The 19,124-nt window shown below is 41.8% G+C and overlaps 1 protein-coding gene across 1 annotated transcript in view; it reads right to left on the bottom strand.

Annotated features, from left to right (window-relative positions):
- EDIL3 (EGF like repeats and discoidin domains 3) overlaps positions 1 to 16,334 on the bottom strand; it is a 378,557-nt gene extending 362,223 nt beyond the window's left edge. Inside the window, exons 1-2 of the mRNA XM_067568453.1 lie at positions 16,265 to 16,334; positions 4,827 to 5,275 (exon numbers count right to left, since the gene is read on the bottom strand). Of these exons, the coding sequence (XP_067424554.1) occupies positions 4,827 to 4,893 (67 nt within the window). The 5' untranslated portion in view covers positions 4,894 to 5,275; positions 16,265 to 16,334. The remainder of the gene's footprint in view (positions 1 to 4,826; positions 5,276 to 16,264) is intronic.
- Positions 16,335 to 19,124: the final 2,790 nt, after the last annotated feature.

Genomic DNA, 19,124 nt, shown 5'->3' with positions numbered 1-19,124 from the left:
TGCGTCTGTTATATATTATCTAAGGGCTACACCAGCAGGCACTGGAAACAAATTTGAATACAAAGTAATCTGTTAAAGAACAGTGAGAAAGCACTGTCAGGTCACACTGTCAAGCTGTTTGTAGAGAAATGGATGTTGTCCATAGATGAGAAAGTTTCACTGAGACATAAGACAATAAAATCTTAAGAGGTCTCTGTGATGTTTTCAGTCTTCCAGTGTTAGATTTGAATGATCATGTTCTGCTATTTATCTCTGATGTTTCTCAGTAGCGCTGCACCACTCTGCTCATTCCAGCTGTAGCAGCAGGCTTTAGAGAAGCTTCCAAGCTCTGGAGTAAATTAATTTTTTTGCATTGTAATGGAGAAAAGGCAACATCTTTTGAAAAAGTTTCTTGGAGGTTTAAAAATATCTTCTCAGGCTCCTCAGACTCACACAAAAAAACCCTACAGACTTTTTTTTGGCAACGCCAGTGTCATCTGTTTGCTAAGCCTCTGTGTAAAGACTTCCCATAATCTCTGAAAGGAAACTGTTTCAATGCAGGGGCATTATACAGATCAGTGTCTATGTCCCACGAAAGATCTACCACATGAGTTGAATTTATTGAGCAAGTTCCTTTTGAAAATGTGATTTAAAGCATACACTTGCACTTTGATTTCAGATAAGTCACAGTAATTGTTAAATGTTAGTGTAAAGTTAAGACATGTCTAATCAACCACTTCCCATGAGGTAGTCCTGCTGGCTAATTACATATTTCACCACATGAAATATTTTTGAGTTGTGGGTTTACTCTTTATGTCTGTCTGTCTGTCTAACCTTCATTGTCACTTCTGACATCTACTGGTGAGGGTGCATTTGATTAATAGCCCATTCTCAACACAGATCAATATCACAAACTTTTCCACATAGTTTTCTTTTGGCATTCATGAAATTGGGATTGATTCTGCTTAAATATGTATTAATTTTTTAAAATACATCTTTGTTTATCCACTAAATGAGACAGTGAAACACTGAAATCATCACATATGAAGCTGTTTTCTCTATAATTTCTCTCTTCAGCATATTATTGCAATTCACAAATGGACACAAAATAAGCCACATATTGTTATGACAAACTCTGCAATCTGTTTGTAAAGCTACTTAAAAAATAAGCTTAAACAAAGCATTTGAAGTATTCAGATCATTTACATTCATTTGTGGTCTTTGACATTCAAAATATAGACAGAATTTTAGTCACCATTATAGCTAATAGTTTTATGAAATCTTGTAAGCAGACTACTCTTCATTCTGATTGATTTATAAAAGGTGGTACAAACCAAACTGATATCTCTGTATTGCTTCTATGGACAAGAGACAATATTTTTACTCCATCATAAATCATCCCTTTCTTCTCTGTAGCTGCTCTCTGTTCAATAAATGACAGATCATCAGATTTCTTGTGTTCAGTTTTTATTAAAGAACAGGAACATCAAGAAAGGTAAACCCTTTATTGTGGTTTAGAAATAAATATAAAGAGAGCCCATAAACTTCCTTTCAAACAACTCAACCACATCTTCTTGCAAGCTAAATGCTACAAGAAGCCACCCCACTCTTATAGCCTAGTTTCCACATATATTCGTATACAACACATATCCGAAGATCAAACTTCTGTGTCAATACAGGATACTGCAAATTTGCCAGACTGGTCAAAATAAAATGGAAAAAAGTATCAGGTTTTTCATTGTAATGGACCAGACTATTCCATCATTACCACCATACCTTTAAGAAGGACATCTTATTGATTTGCTAAACAATTGTTCTAATTGAGTATACACCTGCTTGCTTATGAAACTTACCATAAACATACGTTTTAAAAGACAATATGAGTTAATACCAATAGGCATCACAATTTGCTACATCTCTGTAGTGATCAGTGTTCATATATAAAAAAAATGTAAGTTGCTGTTTTATACCAGTAAATGATTTCCAAGAAATCTAGCAGCACACCCTATAAAAATAGAAGAATACAGTGGTAGATCAGCAACACAAATAACGGCATTAATTTTCATCTGCAAAGCAAAACAACACAGAATTGACCACTGCAATGATGGCACCACTGCATGGTTTTTATTATGAAAGTTGATCTTTATTGAGAGAGATGAAGTTTAATAAAGCATAGAAAAAGTTTGGGACTATTTGAAAACTTTTTACAAGCACTGTAAGTAATTACAACCATCATAATATTTAGAGTATCTATTACAGTATTATACCAGAGTGCAAAATTAACTTAGTGTAACAGATCTGTTTAAGAACATTTTATTTAGTTTTACCATGTAATGAAGATTCAGAATATAATTTTCTCTTATCACTGCATTTTAAAATTATAAAAAAACCTTTTACTTTAACATTACGATTCAACTAACTATGTAAAAATAGGCAAGATATGTTGCTCTGTAGAAAAATAATGATGTTCATTTAGTCCTCCAGTTATCTTAAAAAAATTCTCCTGCTGTAACTAGAAGAAAAAGAAGTAGATGTGTACCAGTCAGTCATGTACAATTCCAATGCAGAGTATTTAAGACATGTCTAGACTTTGTCAGATATAATACCTTTTGCTTAAAAGACTTCAGGCAGAAATTTCAGGTACAAGGACAGATTGCATAAGCTATCACATGCTTGCTGCAACTGTATGAACATTATTGGATTTTGAGAGCAACCCTAGCTATGAATAATTTAAGAGCTAATAAAATATTCAATTTAACTGATACATTGGTTTAATTTTAAAATAAAAGTGATTAATGAAAGGAGCCAAGTATAAATGTTAAAGAAATTAGCAAGACACATGCTCAGATTAGTACTTGCTCTGCATAAGTCTGACAAAATCGCATTGCTTTTTTTAGTGCATCTCAATGCACTAAACCCTCACGACATTTCCTTTTATCCTGAGAAAAGAAAGATCGGTTGGATAGTAGCAGGTTCGCACGGCGTTGATAGGCTCGGAACTGTCCGAGGAGAAACTCATCTTGCACAGGTAGCTATTTACAATGATGACCCCCCGCAGAAAGCTTTCAAATTACAGCAAGCAAGAAAGTGGAGGAAAGTGCCATTCCATTTTCGATTCCTCCACTTCCAGAACAGACAGGGCGAGACTATGGAGCAAACAGCTGCCAGCTCATTGTCTGCGGGGACTTCAAAACAAGCCCAGAATCAGCCCCGCTCACCAGCTGTCCTTCGTAGGGCTAGCCTTAGCCCTAGCAGCTGGGGCGTCTGGTGTTATGGGGCAGAGGCTGGGATTCACCGAGCAGCAGGAGCGGCACTGGCGGGCGAGGTGAGCGGGAGTGAACGACCGCACCACGGTGGGGGGCTTAGGCGGGCCCGGGGGGGCGGCTGCAGTTGCTGCAAGAAGCGACCTTTTCCGGCCTCCAACCAAAGGGGGGAGGGCTGCCCTTCTTCACACCTATGGGACAGGAGAGCGGGATCAAGGAGTCACCCACTCATTCCTAGATCTCTCGGCGCTTGAGCATCAACGTGCAGAGACAACTAATACAGCGAACACCGCCGGGGAGGGGGGGATCTCTGCTAGGAGGAAAACCTCTCGCTGCACTGGGGACCTCACTACAAAGCGGGTGTCACTACACCGCCGTAGAGGCTGCTGCAGCTTGCGAACAGGAAAGGCACTTGCAGCCCACACATGCCCACTGACGGGCAACCCCGGATCCTGTGGGCTGGCGGGGAGGGTGAAGAGGGGATTCAGATTTCAGCCCCTGGCCAGCAGAAACAGAACTGCCTTGGGCGAAAGCCTACCCCTCCGTGCGGCGAAATGGCAGACACCTTCTCTGACCGGGGGGGACTTTCCCTTAGGGATGCGGATAGGGATAGTCCAATCTGAAAGCCGGCCCAGGGTTAGGCTTTTTCACAGCCTTTTAACCTCCCCCCGCCCCCCTTTAGAAGACTGCCCAGAAAGGGTGCTTTCGTCTGCCACAGAGAGAGAGGTTCTCAAATTCTGGACCCAACCTCCAAATCCCCCTTTCGCTACAAACTCGAATACACCGGCACCAGCAAGCACGTCGTTATTTTCCCCTATCCCTCACCTCCAAAGCGTTCCCAGGAAGAGCAGACCCCTACTTGGCATCTAACCCGCCCGTTACTCGATAATCTCCCCACCCCACCCCACATCCTGACAAGATGAGCTCCCGCAACTTTTACAACAGTGGGGCGTGGGGAATCCTTTCCAAACCCAGCGGGTTGAGGTGGTTGGTTGGTTCCCTGCGGGGAGGGGGATTTGCACATTTCAGACGGAGAACGTCCTAGTTAGAGAGCGAGCCAGAAAGGAGATTGACACAGCCGTTCATTAGTGTACAGCGCCGGTAAAGCCCGTGATGTGTTTGCAAACTGTTCCGCGTTTTGCTGGGTCTTCGGCACCGAATTAACATCCTTCCAGGGGAAAAAAACCAAGCCGCCCACCACACGAAAGGAAAGAGGTAGCCAGCCCTGTGGCTATTAAACCTTCCCAGCTTCTCATCTGGATTGCATTTAAGCTCTCACCGTATCTCCCCCCCACTAATTAAGCAGAGTTAGCGAACAGAACATGTGTGCGGAGGGGCCCCTAAGCCGACAGACACATATATACACCCACATTTTAAAAGCACCCCCGTGGCGAGCTGTGTATTATTCAGAGCTTCCAACAGTTCACGTCCCTCCCCCCCGCCCCACCACCAGCCCCATCGCCTGCGTCAATTCTCACTCCACACAGCGCACTTCTCTTCCGACTTTGGGATCACTTGGCTTCCCCCCTCCCCCGCGGACAAGCCCGAGCAGCGCCCTGCGGTGCCCCTCACGCCCCGCCTCACCTTTGGTGGGTCGTGGCACCCCGAGGCTCAAACAGAGCAAAAGCCAGGCGGGCAGCAAGCGGCTCATCGTGATCCTTTCCTCCCCCCCGAGGGGCGATCCGAGGAGAGGGGGGGGTCGGTTTGGAGAGGAGGAGGAAGAGAAGGGGATCCTTCCCGCAGGAGACTCGGCGATGCTGTCCTCTCTTCCCGGAGGGTCCTCGCAATAAGGCTAATGCGCTTTGCGTGTGGCTGAGTTCTGCCTCTTCCCCTACTAATAATATCCCGGCAGCACCCAGAGCGGCTCAGGGTCTGAGCGCTGCAAGTCCATCACGCCTTGCAGAGCCGGGGCTGGTCCGGTGATGTGCTCAGGGGGGTGGCGGTGCGGGTGGCGCTCCCCCCCCTCCTCCCCGTCGTATCGTGGGGCTGGTAGCAGCCTCCTCCTCCGGCTGCTGCTGCTGCTGCAGGGGCTTCTGCCGGGAAGGGAACAATGAAGAGAGACAGGACAGAGCCCTGCCGGCTGGAGAGCGCACTGTATACAAACAGAGGCGGCGTGCCTCGGAGCTGAGCGCCACATCAACTCCCTCCTGCCCCTCCCCTCCGCCCCACCATTCCCCTCCCCCTAGTCTGATCACTGGAGTGGCTCCTTCTGCTGGAAGAGAGAGAGAAGGCGACACACAAAGAGAGAGGACCGCAGCCACGCCCTGGCACCTGCTCCTCCCTCCGCTAATGGGCCCCGAAGCCCCACGGCGCGGGGGACTCAAGGAAAGAAAGGAAGGACCGCGCTATGGAGCAGGAGGGAGGTGTCAGTTTCTTTGAGCTGGCCCGCGTGGTTATTTTGTAATGAAAATCCCCACCCGTGCAGAGGCTGACAGGGTCTCCTTATACTGAGGGAACAGTTCCCCCCCCCCCGCACACGCAAACACACTCCCAATGGGTCACTCTTAGATTGGGTAAGTGCAAAGAGAAACAAACGTTTGCTGAGTTCCTGCTGCTCCTTCTCTCAGTGAGGGCAGATGACAAGGTCCCAGAGACTGAAAGGCTCTGCCTCCTGGGAAAGGCAGTGGCAATACAGACTTCATTGGAATAAAATTGGATGGTGGCCTGGTCCATGGGACAAAGACCAAAGGCGAGGAAGTGCTCTCCTGGCAATTTAGAACATACAACGGGTGAAGCTTTGCTTCATAAGGCGAACAGATGTCCCACTATTAGGGGCTTTGTCTTAGAGGCAACAATTACTGCCTCCCCCTTCTCCCCTACAAAAGTGTTCTGATGTTTCATACTTGCTATCAACAGAACAGAATGGTGCCAATCTGCGCCCCCCCGCCCCGCCACATCCTGATGATAACCTGTTTTCCACCCTTTTTCACTTTGGCAGACCATCTGAACTGGATGGGGGTCTTGATCCAGCACTACGGAAGTTCAGTTTACATGCCACATCAGTATTTGGTAGCTTGAAGGTTAACTGTTTGTGCCCCACAGCCACCTTCTGCCAGGGAATGATGTCCCGCCAGTTCATTTCACATAGGCCGCTACATAACTTTTGGTGACTGCTAACTTGTGTCGGATTTTGACGGAGGTCAAAGGGCAGACCACTTTACAAAACACTTTAAACGTGCACTACTTGAATAGCTGGATATTCGATATGATTTCTTTAAAAAAAGAACAAACAAACAAAAAAAACCCCTACCTATTTAGTACTTACATGACCCAATTATTGTAGCATCCAAATGCCTCACCATTTTTAATACATTTACCCTCACAACATCCTGTGAGATAGCCGGAAGCTATATCCCCATTTTAACAAATAGGGAAGAGATTAAGTGAGGACACAGGGGAAGTCTGTGGCAGAACAGGGAACTGAACCTAGATCTCCCAAATCCTAGGTTAATACACTCTGAACCATCCTTCCTCTCTTTTCTCATTCTATGAACCACCCTCCTCTAGTTATTAACATTCAGTGGAATGGACACAAATTATCTCTTTTGTGGGAGGGTAAGCAGGATCTTTAGATGTTTTAAAATAACTTAATTTTAGGTAGCTATGATGAATTTTATTTTCCACATAAGTACCTTTATAGTAATACTAGTTTGAGTATTAATATTCTATTTTTAATGACTGATTATTGAAGACCATTGGATTTGGAAAAATCCCAAGATATTTTAAAAATACATATGTAAGTCTGAATCCATGACAAAACTGTTAGCTTGACAACAAAGAGAAACATCATAAAATTAAAGACAGAAATTACCTCTTTAGTCATCCAGTCCATCGGCTGCCAGTTCATGATTGGCTCTATCATTTTTTCCCAAAAGCTTTGCCTAGTTTTAAATGCCTGTAAGCAGTGGGGTTACAACCGCAACCCTTTTAGAAACTATTCCACTGTTTCTTAGAACTCCGTATCAGAACACTTTCTTCTGATTTTTTTAATTTAATTTCATCCCATTAAATTGTCAAAAAAGAGAATTAATAAGTGGACCAGACCCTTTTCTTTTCTTAAAAAAATATGAAGCCACCAAAGTAATAACATACATTTAGATAGTGCATTTGATCCCTAGAATCCCAAAGTACCACACACACACAGACACACACCCACCCACCCATTTCATCCATCATCCATCGGTTTTACTCAGGACCCCTAGGGATATGTCTCTGCTGCTGTTAGATACCCCCAGCTGGCCCATGCCAACTGACGTGGGCTCCCACAACTCAGGCTCTGGGACTGTTTAACTGCTGCAGCCCAAGCTTTGGGACTGTCCCACCTCTCAAGGGCTTAGAGCCTGAATGTAAACATCTACAGTGCAAACAAACAGCCTTGTAGTCTGAGCCCCAGGAGGTCAGGTCACGTGGCATGGGCCAGCCGTGGGCGTCTAATTGCAGCAAAGACCTACCCCAAGGCTACATCTACACTACAGCACTTGCAGCGGTGCAGCTGCATTGCTGTATTACTGGTAGTGCAGATGCTCTTAGTCAAAGAGAGAGAGAGCTCTCCCATTGACTTAATTACTCTGGCCCCACTGAGCAATGGTAGCTATGTTGTCAGGAGAAGCTCTTTGCTGACATAGCACTGTCAACACAGGTGCTTAGGTAGGTATAAATTACGTCACTCGGGGGTGGTGTATTCACACCGCTGAATGACATAAATTCTACCGACATAGTTTAGACAAGGTCTAAGTGCTACTGTAATACCAAAAATAAAATAAAAATAAAACAAACACACCACAAACCCAACAATGATAAAACAGCTTATCCCTACCACCAACTAACCCACATTTTAGAATTCGTCCAAGAGCAAGAACATAACCCGTGAATTACCCTTCTGACATCTTTAGAAGATCTCAGATAACAACTTTATTTTAGAAACCGCCTTTACTTTAGGGATTAGCTTTATCAGACTCTCCCATCCAAGTACTGACCAGATCTGAACCTGCTTAGCTTGTGAGATAAGAGAAGCTCAAAGCCTGAGGTGTGCAGCTGCTAATTATATTACAACCTCAATTATAATTAAGGTTATAAAAAAGCAGCTACTGCAGATGGGTAATAGTTTTTTTTTCCCATAACGTTTTCTAATAAGTATGTACTTTGTGCACTGGAGGATTTTTCATGTCATACATCATTCACAACTTGCTGCACTGATTCCACAAAGTCCTCATTACATATTTGGCTTAGAACAAAGAAAAAAAATATATAATAATTTTAGAAATCTGCCTATTGCCACCTCTGGAAGATGGCCAGAATTCTCCCTTTCATTTACACTGCCACTGGGGAAGAAAGAATTCCTTTGTCACTGCCCATATATGACTCAGTCCTGCCTTCTTTGCACATGCAAAGTTTCCAGTTATGTCAATATGAGCTCTGGGTACACAAGGTGTAGAAGATCCTTCCATCTCCAAACCTTCAAAACAAATGCCCTGTAATGCCAAGTTAATCAGAGGACAGGTAGGTAAGTGCTTGAGGGGGAGGGTACAGCAAAACACACCAAGTTGATGCCAAAACATAAGACTTCTCTTCCCCCAGTTTTGGAATCCCCCTTCCTGACAGTATATGAGGAGGAGGCGGCACCATCAGTATCCTTATGTTTACATGTTTCCTTTCACCTCCAAAACCAACTTTTACTGTCTAAATGAAACAAGTGGCTTCTCATACTTCTGCATCACTAATGGCAAACCAGCATCTCGTATACAGACTCTGTGCAGCCTGCAAGGCTGAAAGCAGTAAATGTTGTTTGTGACTACACTATGGAAGTCTATAGATTGCAGAATTGTGGGAGTGGGATTTAACCAGTGTGCAAGGTTATATGCTGGAAGAAATTTCACATTATTGGCAGAGAGATAGGTACTCAAACCCTCCTACAAGTGCCAGCCCCACAACAGGACTCCCTAATCAGATTATAAAATCCTTCTGCACTCTACAAAGTGACAAGTGTCCCAGCCCCTCCTCTGTTCAATTTCCGTATGCATTGTGTCATGCATCTTCAACCAGATTGCTCCCAGTTTCCTAAATCCTCCTGCATCTGGCCCCTTATAAAACTTAGGCTTGGCTGCTGTGTTACACCCTTCTCTGCTTGTACCTTTGCTTGGTTTCTCTCCCTTGATGTAGGACCTTCCAATGATTTCTACCAAGTTTGTCTCCTCGACTGTAGACCCAATTGTTCTGACCTCTCTAGATTACTTTTGATTCACGTCTTCTTGGCCTCCAATTCTGGAGGCAGCAGCAAATTTGATCGGAGTTGCATTTACTTCTAAGAAACGTTTGAGAAAACCTTGTTAATACATTTCAGTTCCTGCTTGGCAACACAAAGGGGCAGAAGAATATAAGAGGGCTCTGCTTGAAAACTAAAATGTTTAACAGTTGAAAGTTTCTAGGATGGCAGGTCTGCCTCTTGTTTCAATTTCACATTCAGCACCATGAGATGAAAGAAGAAAACCTGCAACCACTTCATAGACCACAGTCTGAAACCCACTGACCTAAGAGAGTTGGCACAGATACAAACTGCTAAGCAAAGGAATAGGTTTTGAAAGTCCACTTTTGAGAGGCAAATCTAAAATCTGTATCTTAAAAGCTTAACAACTGAGCTTATCTCTGGTGTGACACCACTAGAATCTGTGAAATTTGCACTTTTATATTTAAGTGTACAGTATTAGGATGATGTCTTTATTAAATGTTATTCAGTTATAAACCTACAAAATAAGTCTTGAAAATAAGTTATTGGACAAAGTAGCTGGTGAACTTATTGAGTGAGTTTATCATTTCAAAAACCCCTAACGCTGTTTTCATCTTACCAATACTTATATTTTAACCATTTAAACTGTGAACCTACAATTCTCTAGATATCTCAGAACGTGGGAAGCTTTTTCTTAAGTGTTCTGTTAGGGTCTATGTAACAAATAGTAAGATGAGTCTGGTAAAGCATTTTATTCTGAGGGAGAAAACTCAGAATATGATTTAAAAAAATCTTGTGTCTTATTTTCAGACCTTATACTGCACCGTTAGCTTTAACAACTCATTCATACTATATTCCAGAACCCAGGGGAGGAACCACTAAATTACAACAGAGTATTTAATGGAGCTGTGCCATCTGTGTTTCAGAGACTTAGCTGCAAATTGAGCTAAAAGGCTTTGTGATTTCAAAATAAGAGGAATATTACTAGAGTCAGAGGACTTTACTCCACATCACTCATTTTGAAATATATTTCATATCAACATTTCATATGAATAGTTGGTAAGTTTTATTGAAGGGCATTGCCTGGATCATGCAGGCAAAAGCCACCCAGGTTTCCAGATAGTTAAAAAGATTTCCGCACAGAGGAAAAAGAGACAACAAAAGTAATCATGATGAATTGACAATATGTCGTTCCACATTGTGAAATAGAACCTGGCAGGTTGAAATAGCAATGCAAAAGGTGTAGGAGCACACCATCACAGTGTCCTGAAAGAGCTATCCCATTTCTGTGCACTAACTCTTCCTTTGGCTTACATCATGTTGAATTATTTTTAAACAATTGTTTTGTGGTAGTGCCTGGAGGCCTCAAGAAGATTGAGGTCAACTGTGCTAAAGTCGGTACAGCTATAAAGTAATGATAGTCTCTGCCCCAAAGAACTTACAGTCTAGAAGATAAAACACATGGTAGAGGAGACAAACAAAGGGGGAGGAGGAGGAGGTTGCAAAAAATAAAACAAAACAAAAACCCCCCCACAAAATTGCCTAAGAATTGCACATGCAGCTATCAGTAGCAATAACCACAAAAATTATTATTTTTATTACCATCATGCCTAGGAACCCCAGTCATGGACCAGGATCCCATTGTGCTAGGTTCTGTACAAGCACAGAACATTTAACTCCCTTAGTACATACCCTGACCACAGTCAACATCATGTGGGAAGGAGGCCTGCAGGTTTTGACCCAATGTTCTAGCTAATGCCTTTCTCTTGACTGCCTCTCCTGAGTTCAGATGTTATTTCTTCCCTTGACTGAGAGGGCTTCCTAAACATTTCTTTATCCCACTAACAATCAACACAACCAATCTGGGTTTCTTTGGAAAAAACTGTGCTTAACAAGAGAAAACGGAAAGGAAAAAAAAAATCACAGAATAAAAGGTAATTAAGAAGAGACACATTCCAAATTAATACTATTCAAAGGTGGACATTTTACTTGAGTTACCTGATACAGAAGTATTTTCTATAGCATAATAGAAAGAACACATAACCCTTCCTCGCTGACCTTTGTATATATTTAAATGCTATTTGAATGGTGTGTATGTCACATAAAAATCTGTACGTACTGGCCACGTTTGGGAGGTTTGACTGCGTGTGGAACTCCTTCAATGGCAGCTTTTCTCCTCTCCAAAAAAGGCACCACTCCAGAGGGATTCATTTAAGAAACTATCTTGAACCTGAGTAGGTGACACTCAAGCAGAGGTCATTCTAGAAAATGTAGCACTATGTTAAAAATTACATTTGGGAAACGGGCACTAGTACTGTCAGTACCAGGAGACAGCTTCCTTGTAAGAGGCTAGCATTTACCTCACTTCTGATGTATGTGTTGGAGAATAGCTATTGTCATAGGGTCTGATCCATTAAAGTCAAAAGGAGTGTTTGCCATCAGCTTCAGTGGGGGTAGGGTTGGGGCCTTAGCTAGGAGTGTTTCTCTGTAAGTGCTGTATTTTTTTCGTGCTATCTTTGTTTTATACTCAGTTTAGACTTTCCAAGATGCCTAAACTCTTGCAAATTTGGAGTGGGCTTAGGCAGATTTTGCATTTGGGTATGCATAGTATATGGATTAAGTGGACACTTAACTATCTATCTCTTTCTATGCCTCTGTCCTCAGCTCCGAAAAGTTAGTTTTGTTTGTGGTAAGAGTGTATGTATACTTTGCAAATGTATTTTGGGTGCTAATCTTTGAAAATTTGATACCTTGAACACAGAGCTCTTTAGACCATCAATCTTTGTAGCTTAAAAAAATTAAAGTGTTCACTGCCACAGTTCAGGGCACCTATACCTGAATTCCCCCTCCTTGGTTCCTTGAAGGCACCTACTCCAGGCTCTTGGCTCCTAAGCCATCACTTCTTTTCCTCCTGACCACCAGTTTTTCCAGGCAGCACAGCTACCAGCCTACACTGTGATGGCCCCAGCAAATCAGACTGCCTAAGCAGACCAGCATCCATGCTTTGCTTTCTCTCCAAAGGTTTATGAACAGTGTGATAACTGCTGGCAATGTTATCACACAGCTCTTTCTAAGCAAGCACATTTATTCTTCAAGTGACAGTATTACAGAGAAAACACCCTAAACAATAAAAGTTCCTGTACACTTGGTAAAAGCTTAAGAGAGATCACCCATCAGTTTTATGGGAGATCAGTGCCAAAGACTTCCAATCCTTCCCAGGAAGGATTGGGGGCCCCCCTTTGACTGGAAGGTCCTGTCCATTTACCAGATCAAAAAGAAGCCCCTGAGTCCATTTAAACAAAAATCCTTTCTTTGTCTGTTGGTCTCTGGAGAATCCAGTTTGAACCAACATAGGTGAACCAACATAGGTGAACTTTCTCTGGAAGTGTTACAACCTGAATGAATTTGCCTAATCAACCCCCACTGTTCTTAATTCCTGGAGGAGTTGTTGTCATCACTCCCATGGAACTACATGCAGTACCTGACCCACAATGACACATAGACTTAATGCAGTATGATCTCCCAAAGGTATTGCAGGAAATTGCCATATCTGTCACATTTGAAATTTTTAATCAAGGCAATTTTCTTCATAAATCCCTTACACATCCCCAAAGCTCAGCTTTCATGATATTTTTATCTGAAATTACTTGCACATTCTTGACAAGCAACTGCTTTGAGTCCTGTGGAAAGTCATGTTCTACTAGACAGACTATGAAGGGTCACAGCCCAAAGCTTAGAAAAAAGAACCTTTTCTTTCCATCTTCTGGCAAGTAGAAGTCCCTACAAATCAAAAGAGTGGCCCAACCTACAAGTCTTCCGTTAGAGTTTTGCTGATTTTGGTTTGGTTTAGCATCTGCTTCTATTCTTTTCTATGTCAGGCAAAGTAATAAATATTGTATATCCAGATATCATTAATCAAATATCCATCAGGATATGCACTAAAAGTTCCATACACGATGCTGCTCAGTTCTCCATGGCTGTATCTTGTTCATTTAATCTGCCTTTGTATTTTTAGAGTTATAATTGCTAGACTTGCATAAGCTGTCTAGAAGCATGACTTCTATGTATGGGATTTCTGGTCTACAAGAGAAATGCTTTTGAGTTTCTGATGAAAGAATACTCCTGTTGCAATAAGTGTGGTTCTTGTAGTAGCCAGCATGGACTGCTTATGCAAACATGGTATGCTTCTGTGGTAAAGAGGCAATGTTCTGGCAAAACTATTGTCTAACAGCCTGGAGTAATAGTCTCAAATCCACCTCCATCAGACTTCACCCTCTCCCCAACACCCACCTGACCTCTCTTCCCAGCATGCAAACATATTTTCTTTGCTTTAGAGTGTCTCCTTCTGATTTTCTTATTTCTCTTCATTTGGAACAAAGCTACGCAGCTGCTTTTCAGATTTCCTTTTCTAACCTTTTTTTAAGTGACTTGAAAATATGGCATTTAGTGACTTATGCTTCTTTTTATCTATCTGCATGACATAAAAGGGGTGGGAGGAATCATACTAATTGTAAAACCATCCTGAATGTATTGGTTGTAAAATGAAAATAAACATTTCACTCTGCCATGCCACGATGTACAATACAAAAAAAAGAGGGGGACTGATCAGTTGCAAACCAGAAACATGAACGCTTTGATCACTTGTTAGAAGCACACATTTCACCAGCATTTTTAAAGATTAAAATAAACAAACTAACAATGCATCAAACCAGCAATAACAACTTTAAGAAATGGACAGTAAATGTTATTGTACTTTAATGCAGATATTCAGTGCTTTCCAGAATCAATAGTAAGTAGTTAGTACTCTGGCTGAACTCTAAGCATGTCTGTACTCAAATGGCAGTTTGCTTTTGATATCACCATTTCTTATTTCCATGTATTTTAAAACATGGTCTGTTGAGCTCATTATTTTAAAATGATCTCTCTCTTCCATCTATATTTTGTTTCAAGGTCGCTGTTCTTAAAAAAAAAAAAAAAAAAAAAAAAAATTATTTTATCTTATGGATTATAAGCCACTAAGACAAATGTAACATGAATGGCTGTAGTAGGAATCAGAGAGCCATTCCAATGATTTATAATAAGAGCACTAATCAAATCAATTCCCAATATTGGAAATTTCACAGATTGGAACATTTCTCATTTGGAAATTGTTTTCAATTGATCATTGGCACGCTGGTCTTTGTGCTGGCATTTTTGGTGCAATATATTGTGTGCGTCTTTTATGTAATTTTTATGATGAAAATAATTAAGTCGCACCATTCCCCTCCCCCTGCAACCTACATAAATGGAATAGGATAAAGAGATCAATTAGCAGTACTGTCTAATGGCCTATATTCACGGGGACATTCATGACTAATAGTTTGAAGAAATACTTTTCATATATAATGTTATCAGCTAGCCATCATTTTCTTTTTTGCTGTCTGACAAAGCAATTTTTCCTCCCTTTTGCAATTTGCTTGGACATTTTTTTCAGAATGTATTGATTTTTTTTTTTAATTTCCTGTTTGTTTACGGAAAGTGCATGTCAGTGTCTCTCGCCTTTCTACTCAGAAACGGAATCTTTAAAACAAACATTCACTGGCGATTGCCAGAAACAGATATAAGATCTAGAAGGAAAATAAACAACAGACACAAAAAACAACACACACACACACACACACACACATGCAGAGAGGGATTGGTATTTGAGTAAAAATGTAAAAGTCCTTTCTCATGATTTAAACACAGAGCATTATTCTTCTGCTCTTAAGGATAGGGCATCTGGCTGTCACAATAGGGAGCTGATGACTGTTCTGACCTAGGGAGCATGTACTAATTCAGTAAAGTCTGGGCCTGATTCCCCAGTGCTGTGCTCTTTGTGCAGCCATTTACACTTGTACAAAGTGGATGTCAAATGCTTCCACTCTGATCTAGTGGCATTTTATGTCCACACTATTTTTTGGATTGCATAGATTTAAATGATTGCACCAGGTGCAAACTAGGGTCGGAGAGGTGAGAGGGGGGGAGTGGGTTCAGTCCTCCTGAAGAGCAAAATTCTTATTTGTTGCCTGAATTCTCTCAGCATTTTCTAATAGCAAATAATGGTTTACACATGCACTAAGTAGCTGTCAGTAATATAGGGAGTCATATTTCAACATCTGACATCCAAACAACATAATCTTATGAAATATTCAATATCCTTAGTTCCTGGACAACCCATTCTAAATTATTTGGCATCTACAGCTGCTAAGATCATCTAGCATGCCCATCATTTTGGGAACTCACCATTTTCCTTTTCCCCTTGAATCCATCATCTCAGAAATGTAGTTGTCCAGAACAAATGAAACAAAAGAAAAATAAAGTGACCTGACTAATGATTGTGTTCAGTTAATAACTGAACTATTTGAGGAAAAATGGGACCAATGTAATGATAAGGATAATAAAATGATAATGTAAAGGTACATTTTATATATAAAAAGTTAACTCATAACTTCTACTGTCAACTGTGCTACATTCCTATATCTTGTGTCATTTCTCAGCACTTAAATAACATGTACTTTCAACCATGGTTTGCCCCTTCATAAAAACTAGTAAGTAAAACGTTTACATCCAGACAGCAATGAAAGTTGTGCATTCATAAGGAGCAAAAGGACTACACATATGGCTAAGTATAGAGGCAGCAGCATTTGATAACCTGATCCCAAGTACTTGTTACTCCAACTGAGGTCAGCAACAATTGCAGATTCTCAACCTCACCCCAAAGCCACAGAGTGCTACCTAGAGCTCTTAAAATATTTTCACTGGCAGCTAAAATACTTACAATTTTAGGCTTCCCCACGGTTTGCTCCCCTTAGTAGTAGTAGTAGTAGTTCTCCTTCAGACATGATTCTGTTCACATTAATGATACCTCTGGGATAAATAGGGGAGGGATAGATGTTACAAACAATAAATGAACATCGCAGCTGGGGAGCAGCTATCACACAGCTGTTTAGTCACACTGGGATTTCCTGCACTCTTAAAAGTGCAGCAGTTTTTGTATAACTAGCATTTATTTAAAATGGCTTACTTTTAATGGCATTTTGTTCTCTAGCTTTTGCTATTATTTGACTTATATTTGAGTGGACTGGGGTGTGGGTTCATGTATACTCTTAGTTTTTTGTTTATGGAGAGAAAATTCATAATGGGTGGTGCAATATAAAGGTTTAATTGACCCTTGTTTGCTGTGGCTACTTTAATCTTGAGTGAAAACATAAGAGAGTAATGCATATCATCCCAACAAAGGGCCTGCTTTTTGGTGTATGCCAGGAAAGCTTTTTGAGAGTCTTTAGAGATTTTAAAAAGCTTATTGTTACTATCTTTTAGCCCTCAACCTGTAAAACCAAAGATGCTGGATTTTTTAATATCAAAAGTCTATGCAAAGCATAGGAATTTTCAAAATGAAAATTATCTAAGGCCCTGATTCTGCAAAGACTTAGGTATGTGTTTAATATTCTGCACTGTGAGTAGTTAAATTGAGTATGGTAAATATGCTAAGCTGCCTTCAGGCTGCTCTGAGGTCCCAAATACTTAGAGTACAGAGAACTCCATCCACACCTATCCTGTCACAGGCATGCACCTAGGTTGGACACTGCCTGGGGAAGTAGTAATGTAGGAATTCCTGGTTGGGCAACCCATCTAGGTTCTGCAAGAGACACAAAGGGGTTGGAACATGGCCCTGAAGCAGGGCTTGTTTGTGGGGATTCTTATGGCATTTTCCTCCTCAGTGTTACCACAGTAAGGAAGTGTTTGAGCAAAATTTTTTTTAATGGGAAAGCATTCAGGTGTTGCTAGTTAGTTAATGCACTTAGCCAGCTTGCCACCCTAGCTGCCTTTATAGAGATGCAAGCTGCATTCTCTTCATGCAGACTTTCCACAGAAGAAAAAGTCCTGGATAGCCTTTCTCTGTTCTGTTTATAGAAAAGCATGGCTCATTTGCTCCTCTATTGAGCAATATGAATAGACCCAGCTATAAGCACCATAAAGTATGCTCAGGCAGCAGCAGAATGGACACCCTCTAAATGCACATAATTTAAATAACAATTTTTAGTTGGTGAAATATTGTTGCTTAAACATTTTAAGACTTTTCTTTTTAAGTGGGAGTCTCCTCTTATAGGGACAGCTTCTTAGAGCCAGATAGCTCCTGGACCTGCAGGGTCACACAAAGGAGGGAAAAGGTATATTCTTACATGCATCCCTCACCTCCACCTTGTTCTCCTCCCTGCACAGAGATCAAGTGTGCTAGCAATCCTGGTGCTATCTTGAATGCAGGGAGTGCTTCCAATTACTCTGGCTGGACACACAGATGCAAGTATGCTGCATCATCCTTGGGTGCATAGCAATAGATGTCTTCCCCTGTTCCCTGGGGAGCTCTGGAAATTGGCATGCTTCAAGAAGGCACAATGGCTGGTGCAGAGTAATGTGACTATCCCTATATGGTGGGCTAGTGCCTATCAAGTGCACACTAGGCCCTACTGGGAAAATAGACTGATGGGGGTGTTCCACAAGAGGAAGACAGTAAATTCTAAAAGAAAGGTGGTTTGATTGCCAGCTAGGGATTCAGGTGACCAGAGTTCATTTCTCTGTATAATGACCTCAAACCCTGGTTTATGAGAGCAACCTGTAAACCCTCCACTTGGTAGCCTGCTTCCAATTGCTTACACAGGACTGATAAAGGCCAGCCCCAGTCTGAGGCTCCACCCTTGAGGTCCTATTGGCAAAGTCCCAGAGCAGCCAATTGGCTCACTGGCCCTTCTTAAGATAGCAGCAGAACAAGAAGCTGCCTAAATAAGTGGAGTCCAACGGGCTTTGACTGCCCACTTCATAGCTTGCCTCTGACTTCCTGGTACACTGAGTGAGCCTGACTCTGGTTACTGACTTGAGCTTCTGATCTCCACTTTGTCTTCTGCTTCCCCACTCCCCTGACCCAGCTGATGCTTGACTACTGTCTGTGACTGTGGACTCTGGCTCTGACCACTTGGTCTGGCTGTCTGTGATCTGGCTGTGACACCCTACTCTATCACAAACTTCCTTTCTGGTCTGTGGTAATTTAACTAGGGTGAAATCCTGGTCCCACTGAACTTAATATTTGTTTTGCCATTGATTTCAAAAGCTTTAGGATGAAATCCTGACCCATGTCTATATTATAAGCTAGATGTGTGATTCCAAGCTTGCATAGATGTACTTGTGCTAGCTCTTTTCTGAGCTAGAATGCTAAAAATAATAGTGTAGTCACAGTTGCACAGGCAAGCAACAGCGGCTTTTGTTAGTAGCCCAAGTATGTATCCATAAAATTCGGGCAGGTTTATACTGGAGGTGGCTAAGCCATGCTGTGGTTGCCTATGCTACCTTGGTTACTATTTTTAGCACACTAACTCAGACAAGAGCTAGCATGAGTATGTCCTGGCAAGCTGGGAAGCTCATAGTGCAGCCTAAGAATATTTCTGTATCTCAGTTTCCAATCTGTAAAATGTGGATAATAACACTTTCCTACCACAAATGAGTGTTGCGAGAATAAATGCATTAAAGGTTATGAGGAGCTCAGCTATCACAGCAGAAGGACCACAAAAGTACCTTAGATTGATTGATTGATAGATAATTAATAAGGGAGGTATTTGGGGAGTAAAAATTATTTTTCATACAGA

The sequence above is a fragment of the Emydura macquarii genome, unplaced genomic scaffold, assembly GCF_026122565.2.
Source record: "Emydura macquarii macquarii isolate MOO-44397 ecotype Brisbane River unplaced genomic scaffold, CSIRO-AGI_Emac_v2 contig_2897, whole genome shotgun sequence".
Classification (NCBI taxonomy): domain Eukaryota; kingdom Metazoa; phylum Chordata; order Testudines; family Chelidae; genus Emydura; species Emydura macquarii.
Note: the sequence above shows the minus strand (reverse complement) of the source record. Positions and strands in the feature narration are given on the sequence as shown.